The 22,228-nt window shown below is 41.3% G+C and overlaps 2 protein-coding genes across 2 annotated transcripts; both read right to left on the bottom strand.

The window, feature by feature from the left end:
- Positions 1–316: 316 nt before the first annotated feature.
- On the bottom strand, positions 317–15,371 carry LOC114785700 (adhesion G protein-coupled receptor E1-like). Its single transcript, XM_028972219.1, has 21 exons — positions 15,366–15,371; positions 15,214–15,280; positions 10,301–10,348; positions 9,078–9,122; positions 8,768–8,905; positions 8,459–8,590; positions 8,340–8,371; positions 8,186–8,263; positions 7,671–7,830; positions 6,911–7,024; positions 5,837–6,114; positions 5,610–5,744; positions 5,141–5,344; positions 4,829–5,061; positions 4,685–4,751; positions 4,305–4,396; positions 3,975–4,137; positions 3,058–3,863; positions 2,051–2,155; positions 1,828–1,935; positions 317–1,394 (listed from the first exon to the last, which is right to left on the bottom strand). The coding sequence occupies exons 3-18, from the start codon at positions 10,320–10,322 to the stop codon at positions 3,822–3,824; spliced, it is 1,935 nt and encodes a 644-aa protein (XP_028828052.1). The 5' UTR covers positions 10,323–10,348; positions 15,214–15,280; positions 15,366–15,371; the 3' UTR covers positions 317–1,394; positions 1,828–1,935; positions 2,051–2,155; positions 3,058–3,821.
- A 620-nt stretch (positions 15,372–15,991) lies between these two features.
- Positions 15,992–20,728, bottom strand: LOC114785816 (uncharacterized). The gene is made up of 11 exons (XM_028972440.1): positions 20,546–20,728; positions 20,385–20,432; positions 19,480–19,533; positions 18,961–19,110; positions 18,555–18,586; positions 18,394–18,474; positions 18,076–18,211; positions 17,611–17,718; positions 17,014–17,177; positions 16,241–16,327; positions 15,992–16,155 (listed from the first exon to the last, which is right to left on the bottom strand). Exons 1-11 carry the CDS (start codon positions 20,604–20,606, stop codon positions 16,138–16,140), a joined length of 939 nt encoding a protein of 312 aa, XP_028828273.1. The 5' UTR covers positions 20,607–20,728; the 3' UTR covers positions 15,992–16,137.
- Between the last annotated feature and the right edge of the window lie 1,500 nt (positions 20,729–22,228).

Raw genomic sequence — 22,228 nt, forward strand, 5'->3', positions numbered from 1 at the left:
GAGCTTCCCTTTCAGATTCGTTTTACAGCTAGCATTAGTCATGTTTTTATTTAAATGACAGACTGTTTCTTTAAATTAAATAATAGCTTAAATATTATTAACTTAGATATTAAAACTACATAGTGGGGCATGGCCACCCGCCCTGGTGTGATGTATTTGAATGAAAGTGAAAGTAATTGTTCTTGTGAAACACAGCACAGCACAGCACACAGTGACACGGTGAATGTACTTCCCCTCGAGGTCAGAACAGCTCAGTCACTGAGCACAAATGGCAGCTCAAGACCTTCCTCTTTAGAGAATATTTAGATGAACTTTTAACCTTCTTATTGTCTGACTTCTGTATAGAAACCACAACAGAGTGAATAAAAAGATTGAATTCATAGTTGGGGGTCCTAGTGAACCAGAATTGATCACTTCATTGGGCTGCTCACGTCGATGCTACCAGCTCCTTGTGTTCAACTGTGAAAATGAAGTTGTGCCTCACTCTGCATGTGACATAAACATGTTGTGCACAAAGGAGAAAAATCTCCAAAGCGTAGAAGCATAAATAGTCTTTCAGAAGCATAAATAGTCCTGGTTGCATTTGCAGTTCTTTTATCTACAGAATCCCAGCCATTTCAACTTCTAGAGGGTTATCATTTCCCAAGGTGAATGTCTAAGGGGTTGAAGAAGGTCCACAGGTAGAGAGCAGATAAAGGCTGTGGTAGATGGACTCCTCGCAAGAACTTGTAATTAAATTCTGGTAGATGTGTGTTTGCTCCGTGTCAGGAAATCCATATTCATATGCAGAATCAGGGTCCGGATTGATAGCCGGAGCCGCAACATCTTTGGGGACCAGGATGACTGCAAGAGAAGCCATCGCTTCATACTCATCCTGTACAAGAACGACAATGAGCGCATGAGTTTCCGTGTGAAAGGATGGTGTAAAGAAAAGTAGAACAACATACAGACAAATAATGAATTAAAAACATTAAAAAACGACATTTGAGCATATATATACTGTTGGTACTGATGTGATCCCACGTTCCCACGGTTGAAAGTGAAAGTGATAGATATTTGTCATGTCAGTGACATTTCGCTCGTCATCCATCGTCAGCCTTGAGATCAGTCAGTGGACCTCAGTGGCACCTTGCCGGTTCAGGATTCGAACCCAAAACCTTTCGGTTACGACGGCACTTCATTAGCCACCTCAAAGCACCTCGATTTTTCTGGAAAAGGTCGCAGATGTTCCTGCAGGTTTAGTTCATAAGTGACTGCTACAGTCATGTGACAATGTTAACTGGTGTCCCCCTGTCAGCACATCGGAAGGAGGACTGGTCCCTCAAAATAAAAGGCTCAGTTTCTTCTCACCCCGTTATTGGTGTCTACGTTTCCTTTGGTGTAAAACACTGTTGCTGTGAACAAAACAGAAAAACAGATTTTTCACTTTTCGGATGGAAAAACAGGCATTCTGATTGGCTGCTTCTGCTCTTTAAATTTAATTCAGGAATGGCTGATTGGGTTATTGAGTAAATAATGACTTTTTCTGGTCAGAAACTGGTTCGACCGATGTTAAAAGGGTCTAACTTATTGGCAGCGGTGTTAAACTTAAAACGTGTGCTCCTTCTGACCTCAAAATGAGAAAATTGTAACATCTATCTCTCTTTGAATCTATTTGCACTATTTCCACAAACCAAACCAACATTTGACTTTGCCAACATCATTTCACATAATAACATATTGGCAACAGAATGAACCAAATGCCTCCAGTAAACTCTGTATAAACACAGAAGTTTTTTTTAATTTTATGATAAATGAATGTGGATTATTTGTGCTTCTATTGCGTACCCGCCGTTCTGGTCCTGAGCTGCTTCTTTACGTACAGAAGGAGGCCGACGACACACACCATCACCAGCGCACACACACAAACGAGCATGATGAAGTTGAAAAAAGGCGCTGAGGGAAAGAAGAAAGCAACGTCACAGTCAGGTGTGTTTCCTCTTTCAGGCTTGTTTCCTCTTTCAGTAAGCATGTGTGTGTGTGTGTGTGCGTGTGTGTGTGTCTCCAGTACCGTGCTGCTGTTGGGCCCTGTGCTTGTTAACCTGGTCGCTCACCGGCGTCGCGCCGTCAGTCAGATTGCTCCCGTTCACTCCGGTCCCGTTGTGGAGTTCAGAAGCTGCAGATTGACATTTTTAATCATCACTTGGGCGTGGCCCTCGCCCGGGAAGCCGATTTGAAATGCAGTTCCTCACGTGCGGCGAAGGTGGTTTACGGAGGTGGTGGATGGTGAAGTAGCTTCGTTTTTTGAAATGTCTCACGCTTACAGTAAAGAGGAATAAGGGAGCGAATCGTCACAGAAACAGTCCCAGGCAGGCTTAGTGGAAAAGGCTCTGATGCGCTCCTCAGTTATAATAATCAGAATAACACAATCCAACAACCACAACCGCACTTCATAGGACAGAACTCGAATACACTCCAGCACTTCCACTTTCAATCACTTCTGGACTCAATCCCCCCAGAATACTTGCACAATTTTTTTTTACTTTTTACACATTTTTACTCATTTGCACCCCTTCACCCTACCTGTTACACATATTTTATGTTTTATGTTAAAAACTTAAAAGTGTAATATTTGGTTATGTTTGCAATATTTGCAAATTGGTTCACTGTATACTTGCAATATTTGCAATACTGTGGTCTGTAGCAGTCACTAAAAGCATTTCACTGCATATCATACCATGTATCGCTGTGTATGTGACAGAGAAATTTGAATTTGAATTTGAATTTGAAATTTCTTCTCAGGAGCAGCAGAAAGGACTGTTAAATGAAACAAGAATCCTTCTAAAAATAGACAGGCTGTGAAGATCTCTGGAAACATCTGGAGATATCAATCAAAAACTCTTCTTCTGGTAAATGTTACCACACTTCACCTGTTAATCTGGAATGATTTTTAATTTATATCTCATTTTTAACTATGTTTCTGATTCAGATTGTCCTTTGTTTTACTTTTCATGCTCAAAGGTCACACTAAAATAAAGTAGTAACTTATACATGAGAAGAAATTGACGATTACAGTACCTGGGATGAGCTGGAGGCAAACGACCCACAGGAGGAACATCTTTCACAGACCAAGAGTCCCAGACTGTGCACTGTGGAGAGCTTCACATATGTGTATGTGTGTGTGAGAGAGATTGTGTCTGAGAATCTGCTCTCCATCTAGAGACGTTTCCTTATTTTCACAGTGCAGGTACACTAAATGGAAAGGCTTGATTCCCTTTTTTGAATTTTTGAATCTGAATTTTTCCCACACAGACTGCTGCCAAAACTCTTTGTTACTGAAAAAAGATCAGAGATCATTTTAGGAATTATAATGCAAAGAAACTAACTAACTAACTAACTAACTAACTAACTAACTAAAGAAAATAACGCAAACTCGGGATAGCAAGACAACTTTGAACTGGCAACACAGTGGTTAAGCGTGACTGGACAGTCTAGGGCAGGGTGTTGGTCTGCATTTGGCTATTTATTTTTCTTTTGCAACATGCAAAACACTTTTACCAATCACCGAAACAAATCTCACAAGCAGCAAATAATACGGAAAGGATACGTATTACAGACCGAAAGTTTGCGTTTGCTGACCACTGCGCAAGTTCGATCCGACACGACAAAAATGATGACAAACCCGACTCAATGGACCAAGATTTACAGTGTAGTGTAGAGGTTGCATCCATTAAGATAACATGTTCTTGTTCACGTCCTGTGCAAATTTCACTCATCCAGAGTTGAGAAGTGGCAACTTGCTGCTTGTTTCTAGTCATGGCGTAGCGTCTTGTCCTCTTGTCCTATTTGCACCGACCACAGCATGATCTGTAATGCTGCCTCACCTGGGAGAGGACAAGCAAAGAGTCAGTTCACTCCATTCGTTGAAAAGAAGTGCAAAACACCGATCATGTATGGAAAATTGATCAAATGTTTGGTCTAGGTTCTAAATTCACCTCAGCGTTGAAGACACAATAAACCAGGAAGATGATGGTTCCTTGCTGAGAGGTGACCAACACCAGGATCAACTCTACCATTTTACTGATGTTCACGAAAAACCCAAATATCCAGGAGCCTCCGAGGATGAAAAAGAGCAGCGCGGACTTGATCACCAATGTCCTGGGTTGATAAACGTTACGATCACACGTGAATTTCTCGCTCGTAAAGGGCACCATGTGCATTGATGTCACGTGCTGCTACCATACCAGCTACGCCTTTTGAAAACAGCGTGGCTGCTACTGTACGCAACTGTGAATGCGTGTGTTCTAAGATGAGTGTTGCCTTACTTCATTTTTTTTATTTGGAAACCTTTTGATTGCTGAGCCTTCGCGGTGGAATAGAGGGTCTTAAAGATGCCGATGAAGAGAATTACATTCCACTGCAGGGAAGAGAGGAGCGTATAAACGGGAATCAATACAGTCCAAATAAATCATACCCATGTTAAAGGCAAGGTATAATACACACCAAGGAGTGTGTTAAAGGGTGTGAATTATACCAGGTATCTCATTAAAAGCATGCACAACAATATAAAATGATGGGCCACTCATCACTCACACCCCTGGGGAATTTAGACACCAATTCACCTAGTGTGCAATGCAAGGAACTTGAGCCCAAAGTCCTTTAAATGGAGATGTGCATTGAAAGATCAGTTTTATGTGTTACATACCACCAGGATGAAGCACACTGGACCCAGAAAGGCCCACTGAAAACCGTCATCTGCCTTAATCCAACAGCTAGAAGAAACAGAAAAATGAAGTCACGGGGCTGAAAGCTGTCAGGCTTTCCATTAGAGTCCTGGAGTCTAACTCACTTGATTCCTCCATAGGCTTCACGTTTCAGTCCGAAACAAGTGCCTACCACAGCCAAAGGAATCCCATAACCTATGAAGCAAAAGCCTGCCCAGTGCAGCTGCTTCTGCTGCTTTGCCCTGACTTGCTTGAGCTTGGTGATTGCGAAGAAGAGCTGCGTCGCCTCGAGGAACATCCACACGAAGCAGCAGAGGAAGAGGAAGTGAAGAACCCCCCCGACTCCTTCACACGCCAGCTGAGGAAGCAGGAATTCTCACGTCAAGGTTTTATGAAAAGACCATTTTTCTGAAGGTGAGCATGTACTGGCTAAGAACCTCGATAGGTGTAATGAGGTCAATGAAGGTCTGAACCAGCTTGAAGAGGAGGTGCGCCAGCAGCAGAGAGATGCACAGGTTGAGCCGAGCCACATTGTTCACGGTGGGGTTCTTCTGGCACGTGAACGTGAAAATAGCCACAACCAGGAATACCAGGCCAACCGACAGAGCAATCGTTGATGCCAGATCTATCCAGTTGTCGGGCTGTAATCAAGTCGCAATTCAATATTGGCTTAAATTTACATTTACATTTACATTTACCAGACGCCCTTATCCAGAGCGACTTACAGTCAGTAGTTACAGGGACAGTCCCCCCCTGGAGACACTAGTGTCTTGCTCAGGGACACAATGGTAGTAAGTGGGATTTGAAACTGGGTCTTCTGGTTCATAGGCGAGTGTGTTACCAACCAGGCCACTACCACCATTAACGATTGTCTGTTCCCACACTGTCCCGACCCTTCACATGTACCTTCTTATAGTCTTCTTGCATGATGAGAGCAAATGTGGACAGGTGAACACAGGAGCAGACTGTGTGGGTGGAGTTGCCGAACGTGACTTCACAGCCGTCCAAAACCCAAGCACTCTTATTCCAGTACACACAGTCCTACAGAAAGAAATGTTAAAATATGAGTAAAACAAATGTGAATTACCGTGTTACTGTGAACATTCATTCAAACGAGGACAAATGAAAATGACCATGCGGGCTTGTGTGTAGGTCGACTTCTGCATAACAAAAAACTGAGGCAATTGGCCCACAACTTCATCCTTATCTGAGTCTTGAAGTACACCGACTTTCTTGTGCCTGAGGGTGAAGTTGACAGGACTGTCTAGCTCTTTTTTATCAACGTGAGGCAGGACCACGGTCACCACTGAGGACATCATTGTCTTCACACTGCAGGTCTTTGTGTAGAAGAGGTCTGGTTTCAGAACCTGCTCCAGGTTCTTATAGGTGATAAGGACCACTGAGGCTGAGCCTGTGAAGGGGGGGATAAAAAGTTATTCCTGTGGGACAGAGACACGAGAGGGGTAAGATCCAGGCGCAGGTGTGATTTTTGTAAGACAGGGACAGAACTCAGCAGGTAATACGTTACGGTGCAGCATTTCAATCGCAGGCAATGTCAAGTTATCATTTACAGATTAATGTTATTTAGAATAAACATATTGCGATAATTAAACGTCTTTATTTAATATTCATTTCTAATAATACGGTAACACTGCCTGTGTCCCCTGTTTGCACTTTATGTCTGTGTTGCACACGTACACTTTGTGTAGTCAGTATGTCAGTATGATTAAACTTTGTTTAATCGTTCAGATGTTACGTGCAGCACCAGGTTCTGGTATTCCACTACGTACTGTCTAACACGCATGTAGCTAAAATGACAATAAAGGCAACTTCATAACAATCTTTACTTCATCTCTGATCCAGATGTTCCAGCTGTAAGAGAGGCACCAGTTCGTGGATCCTTAACTACATTCCGAACAAGAAAAAATAGTTTAGACCTTTGTCACATCCCATGACAGGAGGCCCTGATGGCTGATGGCTGTCACCTTTCATTATGGACCTGTTTACTGGAGTTCCTGGGATTTGTGCTGAACCTCTCGTTTCTAGTCTTATTCAAAGTCGTTCATTCTGTTCACTTTAAGGATCTTGTTAACTTCTTCTTTAGAATGTATTGACTCAAAACCCGGTTTATCTTTTACATACACATATCAACACAACCTATTTTAGATATTAAAGTAAAATATCAGAATTATGAGCACTTGCAGTACCGTTGTTATTCTTCGCTAGGCTGATCAAGCCAATGTCAAGAAGAGCATCAGAGGTCTTCATCTGAGGGTTTTGGGTCAAGTTTGCCAATGGTCCGATTGATATTATATTAATTTCTGAAAAGAATTGCAAAAAACCTAAGGTTCAGCTTCACGGATGTTGCATGGATGTTAAGTGTGATTAAAACATTTACAGTATTTACCAGACGCCCTTATCCAGAGTGACTTACAGTCAGTAGTTACAAGGACAGTCGCCCCCCCTGGAGACACTCAGGGTTAAGTGTCTTACTGAGGGACACAATGGTGGGATTTGAACCTGGGTCTTCTGGTTCATAGGTTCAACCCACTAGGCTACTACCACCCTACTACACCCCTAAAACAATATGTACACCAATCAGCCATAACATTAAAACCACCCTCATCAAAGGCATGGACTTTGCTGTGATGCCTGGCCCCAAATAAACCCCGTAAATCCTGTAAGTGGCGAGGTGCTGCTTCTGATTGTCTTGAGATCTGGAGAATTTGGAGAACAAACCAACCTTCCACCATTTTTGCTGTGTGGCAGGGTGCATTAAGATGCCGAAAGAGGGCCCTGTACTTGCTAGGTGGAACATCTAACATACACGTGAATGCAGGACCTGCAGTTTCCCAGCAGAAGTACAGCCACAGCACACAGCAATGCATGGAAACGTACTGACTGAAGTATATACAGCACAACATAACAGACTGCACGTGGTGTAGGTGGACAAAGCTGCAGACAAACCTGTGGTATTGGTGGTGATGTTCTCTATTGTCTTGTTCCATGTCATCTGCACCAATTTCGAGGCCATGTTCTCCACAAAATTGAGCACAGAATCTCCATAACTGCTTTGGTTCAGGAAACCAAAATAAGTCAACACATTGTCCAGAAAGACTCTCACAGTCTGCAGAGACAAGAGGAAAAGTTAACTTGGTAGTAGCAATTTTCATGCCTTTCTGGTTTTCAACATCTACATGCATCAGCTGGTGCCATATGATACATTTACTTTTTACATCTACAGCATTTACCAGACGCCCCTTATCCAGAGCGACTTACAGTCAGTAGTTACAAGGACAGTCGCCCCCCTGGAGACACTCAGGGTTAAGTGTCTTACTGAGGGACACAATGGTGGGATTTGAACCTGGGTCTTCTGGTTCATAGGCGAGTGTGGTACCCACTAGGCTACTACCACCCATATGAAATCACCAGCATTGTGTTGGTTTTTGGGTGATTAGTAGTTCGTATTTGTCCAAACTCACATTCTGTGGCAGCACCTGGGACGTTATGTTGTTACCCATCTGAAGGAGGAATTGTAGACTGCAATCTATCTCGCTTGGCTGAAACAGACAAATGCATGTTTTCCAACTAGCATTTTTTAAATAACTAATTATGTAAAAATGTGTAAAAACACACCTGACATTTTTCTGACAGCTTGTCTATCAAATCTGTGTTTTTAGAAGAAAATAAAACCCAAATGAATGTACCATCGGTGCCATGGACAAGCAAAAGCAGGGGCAATCGCCACTTCTCACTTGTGCAGGTGGTGGTGTTGTCCCAGACGGTCTGTGGAGATGGAACGAAGCTGTCCGGACAGCTGCAGAGAGGACAGGTGGCCTGCTGATCCGTCCCACAGAGTAGAGGCTCGCCCGAACACTCCAGAGGGCCTGTTCGGGCACAGACGGAGCTCGATCAGAACCTTCTGCTTTCTTCAGCACGATCTCCAACTCCACCCACACTATCTGCATCCGCCCCATGAGTGTCTTGCTATTGCCGAGCATGCACTGCTACATCCTTAAAAATTCCTTCGCGCATTTCAATGTCTACTGAAATGATCCCCATACCTTGGTACACACACTCTGCCCACATCTGGTCAATATCGTAGTTGTACGTGGCTCCACAAACCAGACCGTTATTCACCATGCTGCATGAGCAGGCATTTGGGTTCTTGCGCAGGACGGGAAAGCCACACCAAGCCCCTCCTGCAGTTCCATTCAGCGTAGAATTAACTTGACAAGGCACACAGGACAAAATGAAAGCCTTGTTGCTCTCATCTGATCGTTGTGCTTAATGGAGCGAAAATGTGGGCTTCTGGAATCCTTTCGTTGTCCTTTAGATGCTTCTGTGGGTGGAGAAATCGTGAAATGCACTTACCTTGTGCCATGCTGCTCTTCAAAGTTGACAGAAGGATCAATTTATCTGAAAAAATGCCATTGAGTGTGTGTGAGACCATGATGGATTCACTTAATAAAATTACTTAATAGTTAGTAAAGTCAAGTAAAGCAAAAACGTCAGTGATATCAGAATTAATGAAAAACATGAATAACTAAACCATTTTTCATTTAATATACAGGAGAAGAGTGATCAAACAGGCAAAATATTGGGTGAGTAGAACATTTGTGTAGGCCAAAATGTGAGATACATCTACACAGGTTCCCCATGCAAACAAGGGAAACTTAAGCCCACCTGATCATGCTACATTATAGTAGCAGACATTTATTACTAAGTTATTACTGTTTTTGTTCTTATTATTTTGTCACGCTGGCTGGACATGGCGAGGAAGGAGGACGCATACGCACGACGTCACAGGACAGGGGCTTAATACATAATACAGAGGACAGGGGAAACATCACCACACAATGACCCGACGGCAAACAGACACGAACAGGATAGCTTTATACAATTATATAATTATACGCAGGTGAACACGATCAGGGAACATTGCACAAGACGATCATGACATATTTTCATATGAAAAACACATACAGGGAAGGGTAAGTATAATGCAAATGAAAAAAGAACAGCACAGTATTGTCTCTGAGCATTAATACTTAATTCTACATGTCAGTAGGATATACATTTGAACATTAAATGTATTTAATAGTTTTTTCTGTTTTAAAAGTGAACAATAGTTATAATACTATTTAGTTAACTATTATAGTATTGTATTATTATAATAGGGTGGTAGTAGCCTAGTGGATAAACCACTCGCCTATGAACCAGAAGACCCAGGTTCAAACCCTAACTTTACTGCCATTGTGGCACTTAACCCTGAGTGTCTCCAGGGGGACTGTCCCTGTAACTACTGATTGTAAGTCGCTCTGATAAACACATTTAACTGTCAGTTTAGACAAATCAGGCTGACAAGTAGCAGCAATATGACAATATATCAGAGTATGGATGTATTTAGTATAAAGGTTATTTTGCATAACCACACAAATGTAGGTTTTTGGTGGCTAATGTAAAACCAACTTTTTAATTGATTTAAATGTAAAAGGATTCAGCTTTAAAAAAGCCACAATTTCCACAATTTGACCAAGATTTGCTATCATAGAAAGGAACAACATAATTTTACATCCTATGAATAACATGCTTACATAAAAGATGGAGAAGAGTCATGTTGTATGTCGTCTGTGTTCCTCGGTCTGTGGGTGTGAGAGGATGAGATGATACTGAGGATATCAGCCGCTTGGTGTATGTATGCAAACTTAACACCATGTCAGAATCCCCAAGGGAAACATGCAAACTGAGCAGAACGAGACAGCAAGACCTACGGAAGCCTATAATGGACATTATTCATTGTAACCCAAAGAAGAAAGAAGATGAAGAAGAAAGTGAAGTGATTGTCATTGTGGTACACTGCAGCACAGCACACGGTGACACAACGAAATGTGTCCTCTGCATTGGACCAATCACCCTTGGTGAGCAGTGGGCACCATGACAGCAGTGTGTGGGGACGGTGCTTTTGCTCAGTGGCACCTCAGTGGCTCCTTGCAGACCAGGATTCCAACCGGCAACCTTCTGATTACAAATATTTCACAATAGGGGAGTGTCAAGATTCAGTAGTGTTATGATGACCAGGACACAGACCGAGGCTTCCCTGTTCCCCGTGTCACCCCGTGTCACCCCGGGTCACCCCATGTCTGTGCTGCCTGTATGTATGGTCTGCCTCATGTAACTGTTGAGTTACAGGGTTGAGTGAAGCCTCGAGGGCTCACTTGGGCGTTTTCGTTTGCCCATGACCAGGGACGAGTGGGGCTGCCCTGTCAAGAGTTGGACTTGTCAGGAATCACCTGAGGACAGCAGGAAGCTGCCGAGACATGCACCTCAGCACCTCAGCGCTGTCTCCTTGTGGTGACTTATATCTACATGTTTTACCTTGGTTGTCCCAATAAACAGTGTTCCTTTCCCTTACCTGCAGTGTCCATCCTTCCATTCCCCCCTCGATTGTGACAGATTACAATAACTGGATCAGCCTTTCGTGGCTGCCCACTGCCCCTAAGGGTGATGGTTAAATACAGAGGACACCTTTCGTTCTGTCACTGTGTGCTGTGCTGCAGTGTTTCACAATGACAATCACTTCACTTTCAATTTCACTTATAAAAGGTCTGAAAAGACCTGTCCTGTCTCCTGTTACATGGGGCTATTCCTGGTGTACCGAATAGACATAAATTCACAAATTGTGATGACACAAATGTCACATCATCAACAAATCTGAAGAAAATGACTCACAAATGCACAAATTGCTCCATGATGATTGGGGATTTGATAAGTCTTGAAAAAAGGATAATGTTTCTTAACAGTAGCAGGCCATCTAGTGGCTAAATTCAACCAAATTGTGTGAAGATTAAGTGAAGATGTTACTGTAACTGTCATGATCCGGACTGGCAGGGGTTACTCCGGATCCGGAGTCCGGACCGGAGTTTCATGTTCGTCTCGTGTAATGTTCCCTGATCGTGTTCACCTGGTGTATATTTATAGAATTGTATATAACTATCCTGTTCGTGTCTGTTCGCCGTCGGATGATTGTGCGTGTTCATATTTCCCCTGTCTCGTGTATTTTATATTAAACCCCTGTCCTGTGATCGTGCGAATGCGTCCTCCTTCATGCCATGTCCAGCCCACCCGTGACAGTAACACATATGTCCACATTGACCAATCACTAGTTTAGCGTATTTGCAAATCACTGGATTTGTGCAATCTAAAACATTTTTTGTGAATCAGCTGGCAACGTGTTATTTGCGGGTTAATGTTAACTGATGTGCATCTCTTTTAAAAACATATGAGAAGACACGGATGGAGGGATAAATGGATGGAGGGATGGATGGATGTTTGGGTGGATTGATAAACAAAACCTAACTGGAGGCTTAATAAGTTACATACTTTATTCTTATAGTGTAACATCAAATCTTATTAATTATTTCACATACATGCAAATTGTTTACAACTAACATGCCATATTTACTACATAATACTGGCTAATTTTTTTTACATATATAGAAATGTAAAAGAAATGTTGATCATTTCTCAAAATTAAACCATTAACTACAAATGCATGATTTAAATGTTAACTTAAAACATGATACCTACCTGGAAAAGATCATATCAGGAATTCTTACATGAACACCAATAAATAAGTTTGATTAACTATTTTAAGGTCTTATTGCTATAAAGCCCTAATTGCACAGATGTTCCATAGAAGAGCCCACAACCCTTGTCAAAAGTGATAAGCCAAAAACCACACCACACTAATTTATAAAGCACTTTAACCAAAAATGACTTTAACCAAAAGACGTTTAAGTCCAGCTCTTAAGATCTACGTATACCCGAGTTATTAAAATTCACAGTCATCTGTCTAAATTAAACATGTACTGGTGCTGTGTGTTGGTTTGGTTCCTTAGTTCCCATCCCGGTGCATCTTATCAAGTAAACGTTACAACAAACAATCTAATTCAGCAGTTAACATTGTGTTCAATGCTGGGTTTTGCTGGGATTCTTCTTTGTGTAGGTATTGATTTTCTCAATCAGCTTGTTCCAATATGTTTTGTACAGCTTCCGAACCTGTAAATATACATATGGATAGAAAAAAATAGTTATTACTTACCATTTTTGAGCATGTAAATAGAATATTTCTGATGGGAATGATCTGTAGAGTGCAATTTATTGGAAATTGCATTTGAACTCAAACAGGCTGTTTACCCCCGGATTGAAAAAAAGGACTCAGTAGTGAGTAGCCTTAGTGTATAAAGAGTGGAACTCACAATCCATCATTTATCACTCACAAGACTAAAGAAAAATTCTTTTATGAAATGGATGTGATTGAATGCAGTGATTAATAGTCAGTTTATTTTATTAACCCTAAGAAACAGCAATATTTTGGTAATATACTGCATAGACATTGTTAAGGTTTCACCACTAGGTCTTAATGGATGCTACAATGATTTTAACAGGTCTCTGTGTCGTTTGGTGCATGCTCTACTCTACTGCATTCCATGTGAAACGTTACCACAACCTTAGAATTGACGACATAGAATGTTAAAATGTTGGTTTGTTGCACTGTACCTCGGCATTGAAGACACAGTGAACCAGGAAGATGAAGGTTCCCTGCTGAGAGTTGAGTAACTGGTACAAAACTTGTAGCACAAAGCCATATGCCACAAAGAAACCAATTATCCACGGGAATCCAAGAATAAAAAACTGGGCCAGAGATTTGAAGAATATCATCCTGCATTGACATATAAAGGTAGAAGTAAACTAGGCGTGTTTGCACTCATTTCGTTTTTTTTCTCTGATAGCATTCATTAAAACACAGGAGCATTATGAGCAACAGATATTTTCATTTGATATACATGGGAGAGTAGTTGGCCTAGTAGGCAAGGAAGCGGCCCCGTAATCAGAAGGTTGCCAGTTTGAATCCCGATCCGCTGAAGTGCCACTGAGTAAAGTTCTGTCCCCACACACTGCTCGCCGGGGCGTCCTCCGCAAGTGTGCCTTCTGATCCACATCCTGACATTTTTATATATTAAAAATCTAAATTTCCAACAATGTCAAGCATTTGCGCCTCTCCCTTTTTACCCTGACGTGGCAAGACATTTGTGCCTCTGCCTGTGTGCTTTTATGAATCCTTTGTTTAAATGTCGCCTTGGCCTTTGTTAGATTATTTTAGAGTTCCCCTGGCCTGTCTACGGTCCTGCAGCAGCTTGAAACGGCGATAGGTTATGCTTCGCTGTTCAGAGAGCGGCAGCTCAGATGGTCGGATCTGGGATTTGGCCCCTTATGACGTCATAAGTGGAAAGGTTACCTCCCCTTTCTAATGCTTTATCCACCCAGAGAATTTCCCATCTCCCCCCTAAAACATTATCTCCACCGACCGTCATGGCTTTCAAATGTTCGATGCATTGCAGTTGCTCAGTGATTGGACGTAAAAATTTACTTTTGTACAAATTTATATTACATTTTTTTTTTTTGGTGAACGGCACATTTGACCTGGCAACTTTGTGTTTGAGTTTTGAGTTCTGGCAATCGGCACATGACTCCGCGTTGATTTATTATTTGTAATAAAATCCCTTTCCCAGACTGACCCTCGCCGCTGTGACAGGTGAATTGCAGTGTTAATGGCACGTGTCCTGGATTTGAAGGGCGCTCATCTGTTCTCGCTGCGAGCGGTGTGTCCTCGGGAAGGAGATCGACTTACTTTGACTGTTTAATAAAGCTACTGAATTTTCAGTGTGCTGTGGTATATGGACCCACCAGATTATAAAAGTTATTAGCAGGAGGAATAATTAAAAAAAAAAAAATGACATGTAAACGGAAATTCCAAGAATCTCTAACTGCGAAACAAAGTTTTGGGGAGGATGAGATTTAGAAAAATGCTAAGAAAAATCTTAATACTGTCAAATAATTTGGGAACCCCTCTCAAATAGCAGAATAATCTACTCTAGCAACTCTGAAATAAATGCTGTGACATAAGTCTATAGAAACATCATATTTATATGAAAATTGCCTCTAAACATCTGTGTAATGATATTGTTGTGGAAACTTTGCTTAAAATAAAATCCATTTAACTCTGCACGCACTCTGGCATAAAACTTGACTACAGCTTTATTCACAGAACGGGCTTGAACAAGGAACTTCAACACAACCGGAAATCACCTCGTACTTAACGACACAGATTCTCCACCAGATGACAACCTCCACCCGCACTCTATCACTTGAACTTCACCAGCATCACCTTATCATTACGAAACTCGAACGTCTTTCCACAACTATTACTCCCACCACATGGTCCCACCGCAAGATTGCGCCGAGCCACTCTCTCTTACTTGTTGTTTCTGGATTGAAACTTTTGATTGTGTTGCTTCACAGTGCAGAATAGGTTGAAGCAGAGGGTGAAGTAAAGGATTATATTACACTGTGAGGTTGAGAGGAAAGAAAAGTTAAGCAAAGCCATTTGAAAGTAACAACTTGTCTAACAGTTGAAGGCCAAGAACTTTATGGATTCTGTACATACAGCAAGTATGAAGCACACTGGACCAATGAAGCTCCAACGGATGCCATGATCTGCCTTTAGCCAACAACTACAGGAAGAGTGACAAATCAATTGTAAATATGAAAACTGATCATACGCTATACTTTAGTCAAAAACATAGTTTCTGTACTCACACATGATCCCCGTAGCTCTCAAATCTCACCCCAAACGACAGAGCAACAATCACAACGGGGATCCCATAGCCTACAAGGCACCAGTAGCTCCAGTGCAGTGTCACCCGCTCTCGTGCATACAGTTGTGTGAGGTTCCTGATTACGATAAAGAGTAGGACGGCCTCCAGGAACATCCACATGAAGCAGCAGAGGAAGAGGAACTGCTGAAAGGCTGCAAGCACCTGACATAATATCTGAGAAACAGAGCACATGTAAGAATTGTTACCGCCATCATGGTCCCCTTGACCGGATTTCTGAACGCAGTCTTGATTTATGCTGGTTAACCACCTTGTAAGGGCGAATGGCAGAAGTTAAGTTCTGTACAAACAGGACGGTGAGATAAAGCAACAGCAGAGAGATGCAGAGGTTGAACTGAGGCGTGCTGTTCACTTTGGGGTTTTTCCGACAGATGATGAAGGTCAACACCGCCAAGGCCACAAACACCAACCCAACTGACAGCGCAGCTGTACCCAACACATCCAATACTCTGCTCTCCTGAAATGAAACAAAAATCAATTCGTAATATAAACTCAGCATTTTGAACGCCTGCTTAGAATTTCGTTTACCTCTGATGCCCCTTGACTTGGTGTTGTTTTGCGCTTTGGGGCTTTTGTAGAAAATGTTGTGTTGTCTGTACTGTTCAGTCCGACTTGTGCCTCTTCTGTGTACAACACTGCTTGAGAAGGAGTTTGTGCACCCAAGATACTTTCATCGGAGTCTAACTCAAATACATTTAACACTGGTCCAAAACCTGTCGGAAACATAACTGTCCTGTCTGTAGTCATGGGCGGTTCTCTCATAACAGTAAATGTTGACAGAGAATCACATTCACAGACCGTGTGGGTGGAGTTGGAGTATTTGGTGGCACAAATCTGACTCCAATAACCATTATTCCATTGTGCACAAAACGTTTGATCCATATCCTGTGGGGAAAAAAAGAGGTAAAAGATGTAAAAAGTAATTGCAATTGCTGAACTGCATTGTGGGCTTCCACATTGTGACAGTGTTGTCACGCACATAGTAATACACGGTATGATATGCAGTGAAATGCTTTTAGTGAATGCTACAGACCACCGTATTGCAAATATTGCAAGTAAACAATGAACTAACGTGCAAATATTACAAACATAACCAAACATTACACTTTTATGTCTTTAATATAAAACATATGAGTAACAGGTAGGGTGAATGTGTGCAAATAACTGGAGTCAATGTATAAAGTGTACAACAACAACAAAAAAAAGATTGTTCAAGGTAAAAAGAGTTATAAATTAAAAGTTTGTGCAAGGATTTCTGAGGGGATTGAGTCCAGAAGTGATTGAGAGTGAAAGAGAGAAAAAGAGTGAATGAATTTCAATATAAATTTGTGAAACATTAGACACCCGTTTTGACTGAAGGGCACCATCTCCTTTTTTAGAGAGAAGTGTGGCTGAGATAAAAAAAGAGGTGATGCCCACCTAGTCTTATTAGTAAAGATTCAAATCATTTCAGTGAACTGACCATAATGATTTGAATTGATTTGAATAAAAAGATTTGTTTTATACATCAGTTTTAATATTAAGAAGAGTCATATCAATTGCTAATAAAATGCTAATAAATCGAAATACACCTCAATCTCTGCTAGATGTTTAATGGTGAGGGTGAAAGGATTGTCCTGCAGGTTTTCTGTTGTTAGAGTCATGGCTACAGTCACCATTTTGGACAGTTGCTCGTAATAGGCCAAATAATCGCTGTCAGCTTTTTCATAGGTGACAAGTGCCACTGATGCCATCCCTGTGTGAAAATTAAACAGCAAAAAAGTCACTTCAGAAGTCACTAAAACTTTGAATTAAATATATTTGCATCTGAATTGCACAACCAGAAATCTGAATTTTTACATCCCTAAAAACACAACTTTCCTGCTCCAAATTCAATTTCTGCTATTATGAAAAGCTCTTGTGCTTTGGGTGGCACAAAAATGATTCTGCCTCAGGAAAGAGTAGGGAGAGCTGCTGTAAGTCCAACCCCGCTAGATGATCAAATACCAGACACAATATAATGTGTCTATATATTTACATAATGTAAATATATAGTCAGATATTCTTAAGTTCGTTTTCATGTATTACCCAAAACCACATCACGTAGTTGAAGATACAAATAATAATTAATTAAAAAACGTATATATATTCAGCTTTCACAATTCACATGCAGTTGTGCATCTATATACCTGCATTCATCATTGTCATGGTAATGAGGTTGACTTCAAGAAGAGCATCTGAAGTGTGCAGATAAGTGTTGAGACTAGCATTTGGATTGATGGTTACTACGTTTAACTCTGGAAGAAAAAAATCATAGGAAAGTGTCACTGACTTAGTCAGAGTGCTGGAGGAGGCAGAATTTACTGTACTACAGTCAAGTGACAGTTAAGAATTCAGAACCGGGTGATCGCGCACTTCATAATCTGTGCTGAACAGCTGTTTGGGACTCCCTTGGGGACTCAGCTTCCGCAACTCATCTCAAACTCATCTCCTTACCTCCCTCGCCAATCTCGGACCCCGTTTTCCTCACCCTCCACACTTACAGCGTATGCTGTTATATATTCTGATACTGAAAAGCGAAAACCCACCTGCCATGATATAAATCATACAACTTCCCCTATGATGAATCCCCGTGCAAGGCAGTAACTACTCACCCATGTAGCTTCTGGTGAAGTTAGTGGGTTCCACTAATGTAGACAGTAACTTCTCAATACACTGAACCACATCATTTTGTGTGCTGGGCGAATGCTGAGACTGGTTTACCAGATTGTCCAGTAAAATGGATACAGTCTACAGAGGAAAGAAAAGCGGCAAATGTTCTTTATGGAACATATGAACTCTACTAATGCTTTACTTACACATTAAAAGTGGTAATAAAGAATATGAATGGAAGTTAATAGAAATTATTTTGCTGGAATAAAGCAAAGTCATTTACTCAAAAAACAGCACCAGGACAAAGGATCGGTACTCACTTGTACTGGTAACACCAATGATGTAATGTTGTCAATGATCTTTATCAAATAACTCAGAAAGCACCCATAACCATTTTGACCCTGAAAAAGAAACAAGGTCTACAGATACGCTTCCTCTGTTTGAATCAATTTCAAGATGTATAAAATGCATGACTCTTTACCCCACAGAATTCATGGAACTGTTCATCCAAGCCTAAACAGGGGTGAGAGAAAAATATAAATCTTCCCTTTCTTGAATCAGAGGCATGCTTCAACACAGGCAGTTCAAACGAACAGAAGAGAAACGGACAGTAGGTAGCACAACCAAACTGAAAAGGCCAAATCAGCAAATAAAAGATGCATTTCTTGTAGTGATGTGCAAAAAAAATCAATTTGTTCAATTATAATACGTTTTACTAGGTGGACATTACACATCATGGAACAATATACTGATTCACTGGGACTCGTTTAGTGAGTGAGTCATTGGTGAGTCAGCCTCTAAAGGGAATAGGCCTGTTCAGTCATGGCTCAACCTGATCAAGAAATGAGTCAGACACGAACAAAACAGCAAGGACATGGAGACATCACTTCTGCAGGTGGTGGTGTTGTCCCAGTCGATTCGTGGAGTTGGAATATAGCCGCGTGGACAGCTGCAGAGAGGACCGGTGGCTGCATCAGAGCAGATCGCCTGTTCATCGCTTCCACAGAGGCCAGGCAGGTCTGAACATGCCAGAGTGCCTGTTCAGGTAGAGTGAGATTATAAGGGCCTGAAAATGGTAGCACACAAATACACAACCAATGCAAATTGGAGTTCTTCGCAATAGTTATTGCAGTATTGCAATTTTGCTGTGCTGCTGTGTATCACAATGACAATCACTTCACTTTAAATTTTGGTGCTGTAATTTTCCTAAAACACTGTGGAAATGGTGGAGGGAGGAATTTTAAGGGGTTACGTAATCCTGTCCATACACGCTCACCTTCTCTTCTTTTGACTGAGAAGGCAGCATTGGTTTATGTGAAATTATTTTTGTCACACCAACACAGTTTTCAATTATGTTTTTATGAATAGAGTTTAAAATGGAAGGATCTGATACAGTATTTTCTTACCTGCGACTATGCTGCCCTTCTCCATCATGCAAGCTGTCAGGAGGATCGATGTAACTGGAAGATGAAGTATAATTTACACTCTTGTGTAAGACGTCAAACATTTTCCTACACCTCATTAAAATATGTATATTTTCCTTCATTCATGTATAACAGAGAAATACAGAATTATTTTTACTAGTCAGACGTAATCCAGTGACCACAGAAAACACTGTTCTCTTTTTATTTTCATATGAAAATTTATACAGGGAAGTGGAATTCAAATGCAAATGCTTACAAAAAAACTAATGTTTAACATTATTTTGTCAGAAAGTAAAAGAGTGGAACATCATTGTTGGAAAGTTAGTATTTCAGAAATAGCTATTATTATAATAATAGTACTATTCTATTGGGTGGTAGTAGCCTAGTGGGTAACACACTCGCCTATGAACCAGAAGACCCAGGTTCAAATCCCACTTACTACCATCGTGTCCCTGAGCAAGACACTTAACCCTAAATTGCTCCAGGGAGACTGTTCCTGTAAATACTGATTGTGAGTCGCAGCACGTTTTGATGAATGCCAATCTGGTTTTCAGACTGAATCTATTTTTCTGTCATCTTCCTATGGCTTTGCTCACCTGAAAGCCTGGGTGGCTGGATATGAGGTCTGAGGTTTTCTATATTATTTAACATATATAGATGTAAAAACTGAGAATTCATCCGGAGACTCTGATCTCTCTTTTAATATTCATAGTTTGATAATATATGCAAATGTCTAATTTCAAGAAGAAAAAAAAATTATAAGCTTTCTGTTCCAGTACTTTTGGAGAGGTCTTCAGTTTAATGTCAAAAATTTGCCTCAAGGTGACAGATTACTGGAAGATTTTGCAGCATTTTGCAGTGTGAATGAGGTAGAATAATGTACTTACATAACATGTGGAGAACAGCCATTGCAGGCAGAACCTGTGATCCACAGTCTGGAGAAATGAGAGGATCCGAGGGTTTAAATCAGCAGCACATCATATGCAAACACAACATATGAAAATATATCAGGACAAAAACCAACACACACACACAAAAAAAAAATCACCAGAAGGAAACAGGCAAACCGTGAAAGCCCCTGGCCAACAGAAATGAAACATATCCCACATCAAACTCTTGATTAAGGGCGGTAGTAGCCTAGTGGTTAAGGAAACGGTCCTGTAATCAGAAGGTTGCAGGTTCGATTCCCGATCCGCCAAGGTGCCACTGAGGTGCCACTGAGCAAAGCACCGTCCCCACACACTGCTCCCCGGGCGCCTGTCATGGCTGCCCACTGCTCACTCAGGGTGATGGGTTAAATGCAGAGGACAAATTTCACTGTGTGCATCGTGTGCTGTGCTACTGTATATCACATGTGACAATCACTACACTTAAAATAAAAATAAAAACTTAAAAAACTCGCCTGTGAACCAGAAGACCCAGGTTCAAACCCCACTTACTACCATTGTGTCCCTGAGCAAGACACCTAACCCTGAGTGTCTCCAGGGGGGGGCTGTCCCTGTAACTACTGAAGTCGCTCTGGATAAGGGCATAAATACTGATAAATACTGTAAATGTAAATGTAATTGATTTAGTAAAATGCTGAGTTTATCCATGTGTCAGGTGCAACGAGTGACACCGGTGACTAAAAGGACACAAGTGTGTAACATATTCACAATAAGGTTTCTTATTCTCATTCACTCGTGCAGTCTGATGAGATCATGTTAAGGCAGATATACACATGCTGTTTACCACAGACAGCCGTGGCTCGTATCTTGCGTTCTTTGCGTCGTATTTTGTGCACGTACTGAAAAATTAACGGAACGTAAATGGATACGGATGCAATGCCTGCATAATTTTATTGGAAAAGTGTTGCAAGATCTTCACTCAACACATAACTATTTTAAGATGCAGGAACTCATTTATTTATTTGGATTGCGGCCTCGACACCTACCCTTGGTGGTAAGGAGTACATCAGCACAAACGTTAACAATGCAACTGTGTACGGATACGCAGACATAGCTCACAGCAAGTGGCTTTAGCCACTCCATCGTGCCATCCTATGACAAGCCAACTAGACCCAATCTCTTCAACATTCTTCCATGCTCAAGACCTTCTCCCCATCATCAGCAGGTCTATATCTTCTGGTCATGTGCCAGGGTTACTCCCATCCTGAAGAAACCCTTTGGAGACATCAGCAACTATTGACCTGTATCACTGTAGCACTTTTCACACTCTTTGCAGTCAGCTTTCTCTCTTTCACATAATAACCTGCGGGATCCTAATCAATGTCCATGAGAAGTTGCGTCGCTGGCCAGTGGTACGAGGCTCGTATTTGTATTTATTATCTGTGTGTGCTGCTCCACTTTGCCTTTTAAATTGTCCCTAAGGGACAAATGAAGTTCTTTGAACTTAATTGAGTACAAGATCAGCAAAAGTGTTGCCAGTCCAGAGTTCGACGCCCTCAACCACAAGACTCTATTCAGAATGACAGTAATTTACTTCACACCTGCTGTAGAAGCTCAGGTGACATATCACACCACATTTATCTATAAGCACTTTAAACAACAATTAAAAACAACATTAAAATTGCCCGGGACAGGACCGACATGGACAAAATGTTCAATAAAAATACAAAAAATAACGAATTGAATAAAAAGAATAAATGCAGCAATTTAAATTAAACAAGAGGTTGAATAAAACAGGAAACCATAAAACCGACAACATAGTAAAAGAGTTATTAAAGGACTTC

This window comes from Denticeps clupeoides, chromosome 3, assembly GCF_900700375.1.
Source record: "Denticeps clupeoides chromosome 3, fDenClu1.1, whole genome shotgun sequence".
Lineage (NCBI taxonomy): Eukaryota > Metazoa > Chordata > Actinopteri > Clupeiformes > Denticipitidae > Denticeps > Denticeps clupeoides.

Excerpts from the sequence above, each read along its gene's own strand:
- LOC114785700 (XM_028972219.1), bottom strand. The coding sequence starts at position 10,322 with ATGACTCTTCTCCATCTTTTAT. Across the intron at positions 9,123-10,300 it reads GACTCTTCTCCATCTTTTAT|ATAAATTGATCCTTCTGTCA; the intron begins GTAAGCATGTTA and ends GCATTTTTTCAG. Across the intron at positions 8,591-8,767 it reads GGCAGAGTGTGTGTACCAAG|GCCCTCTGGAGTGTTCGGGC; the intron begins GTATGGGGATCA and ends GTGCCCGAACAG.
- LOC114785816 (XM_028972440.1), bottom strand. The coding sequence starts at position 20,606 with ATGTGGGATATGTTTCATTTCTGTTGGCCAGGGGCTTTCACGGTTTGC. Across the intron at positions 19,111-19,479 it reads GAAGGGCAGCATAGTCGCAG|GCACTCTGGCATGTTCAGAC; the intron begins GTAAGAAAATAC and ends CTACCTGAACAG. Across the intron at positions 18,475-18,554 it reads AGTTCCATGAATTCTGTGGG|GGTCAAAATGGTTATGGGTG; the intron begins GTAAAGAGTCAT and ends TTTCTTTTTCAG.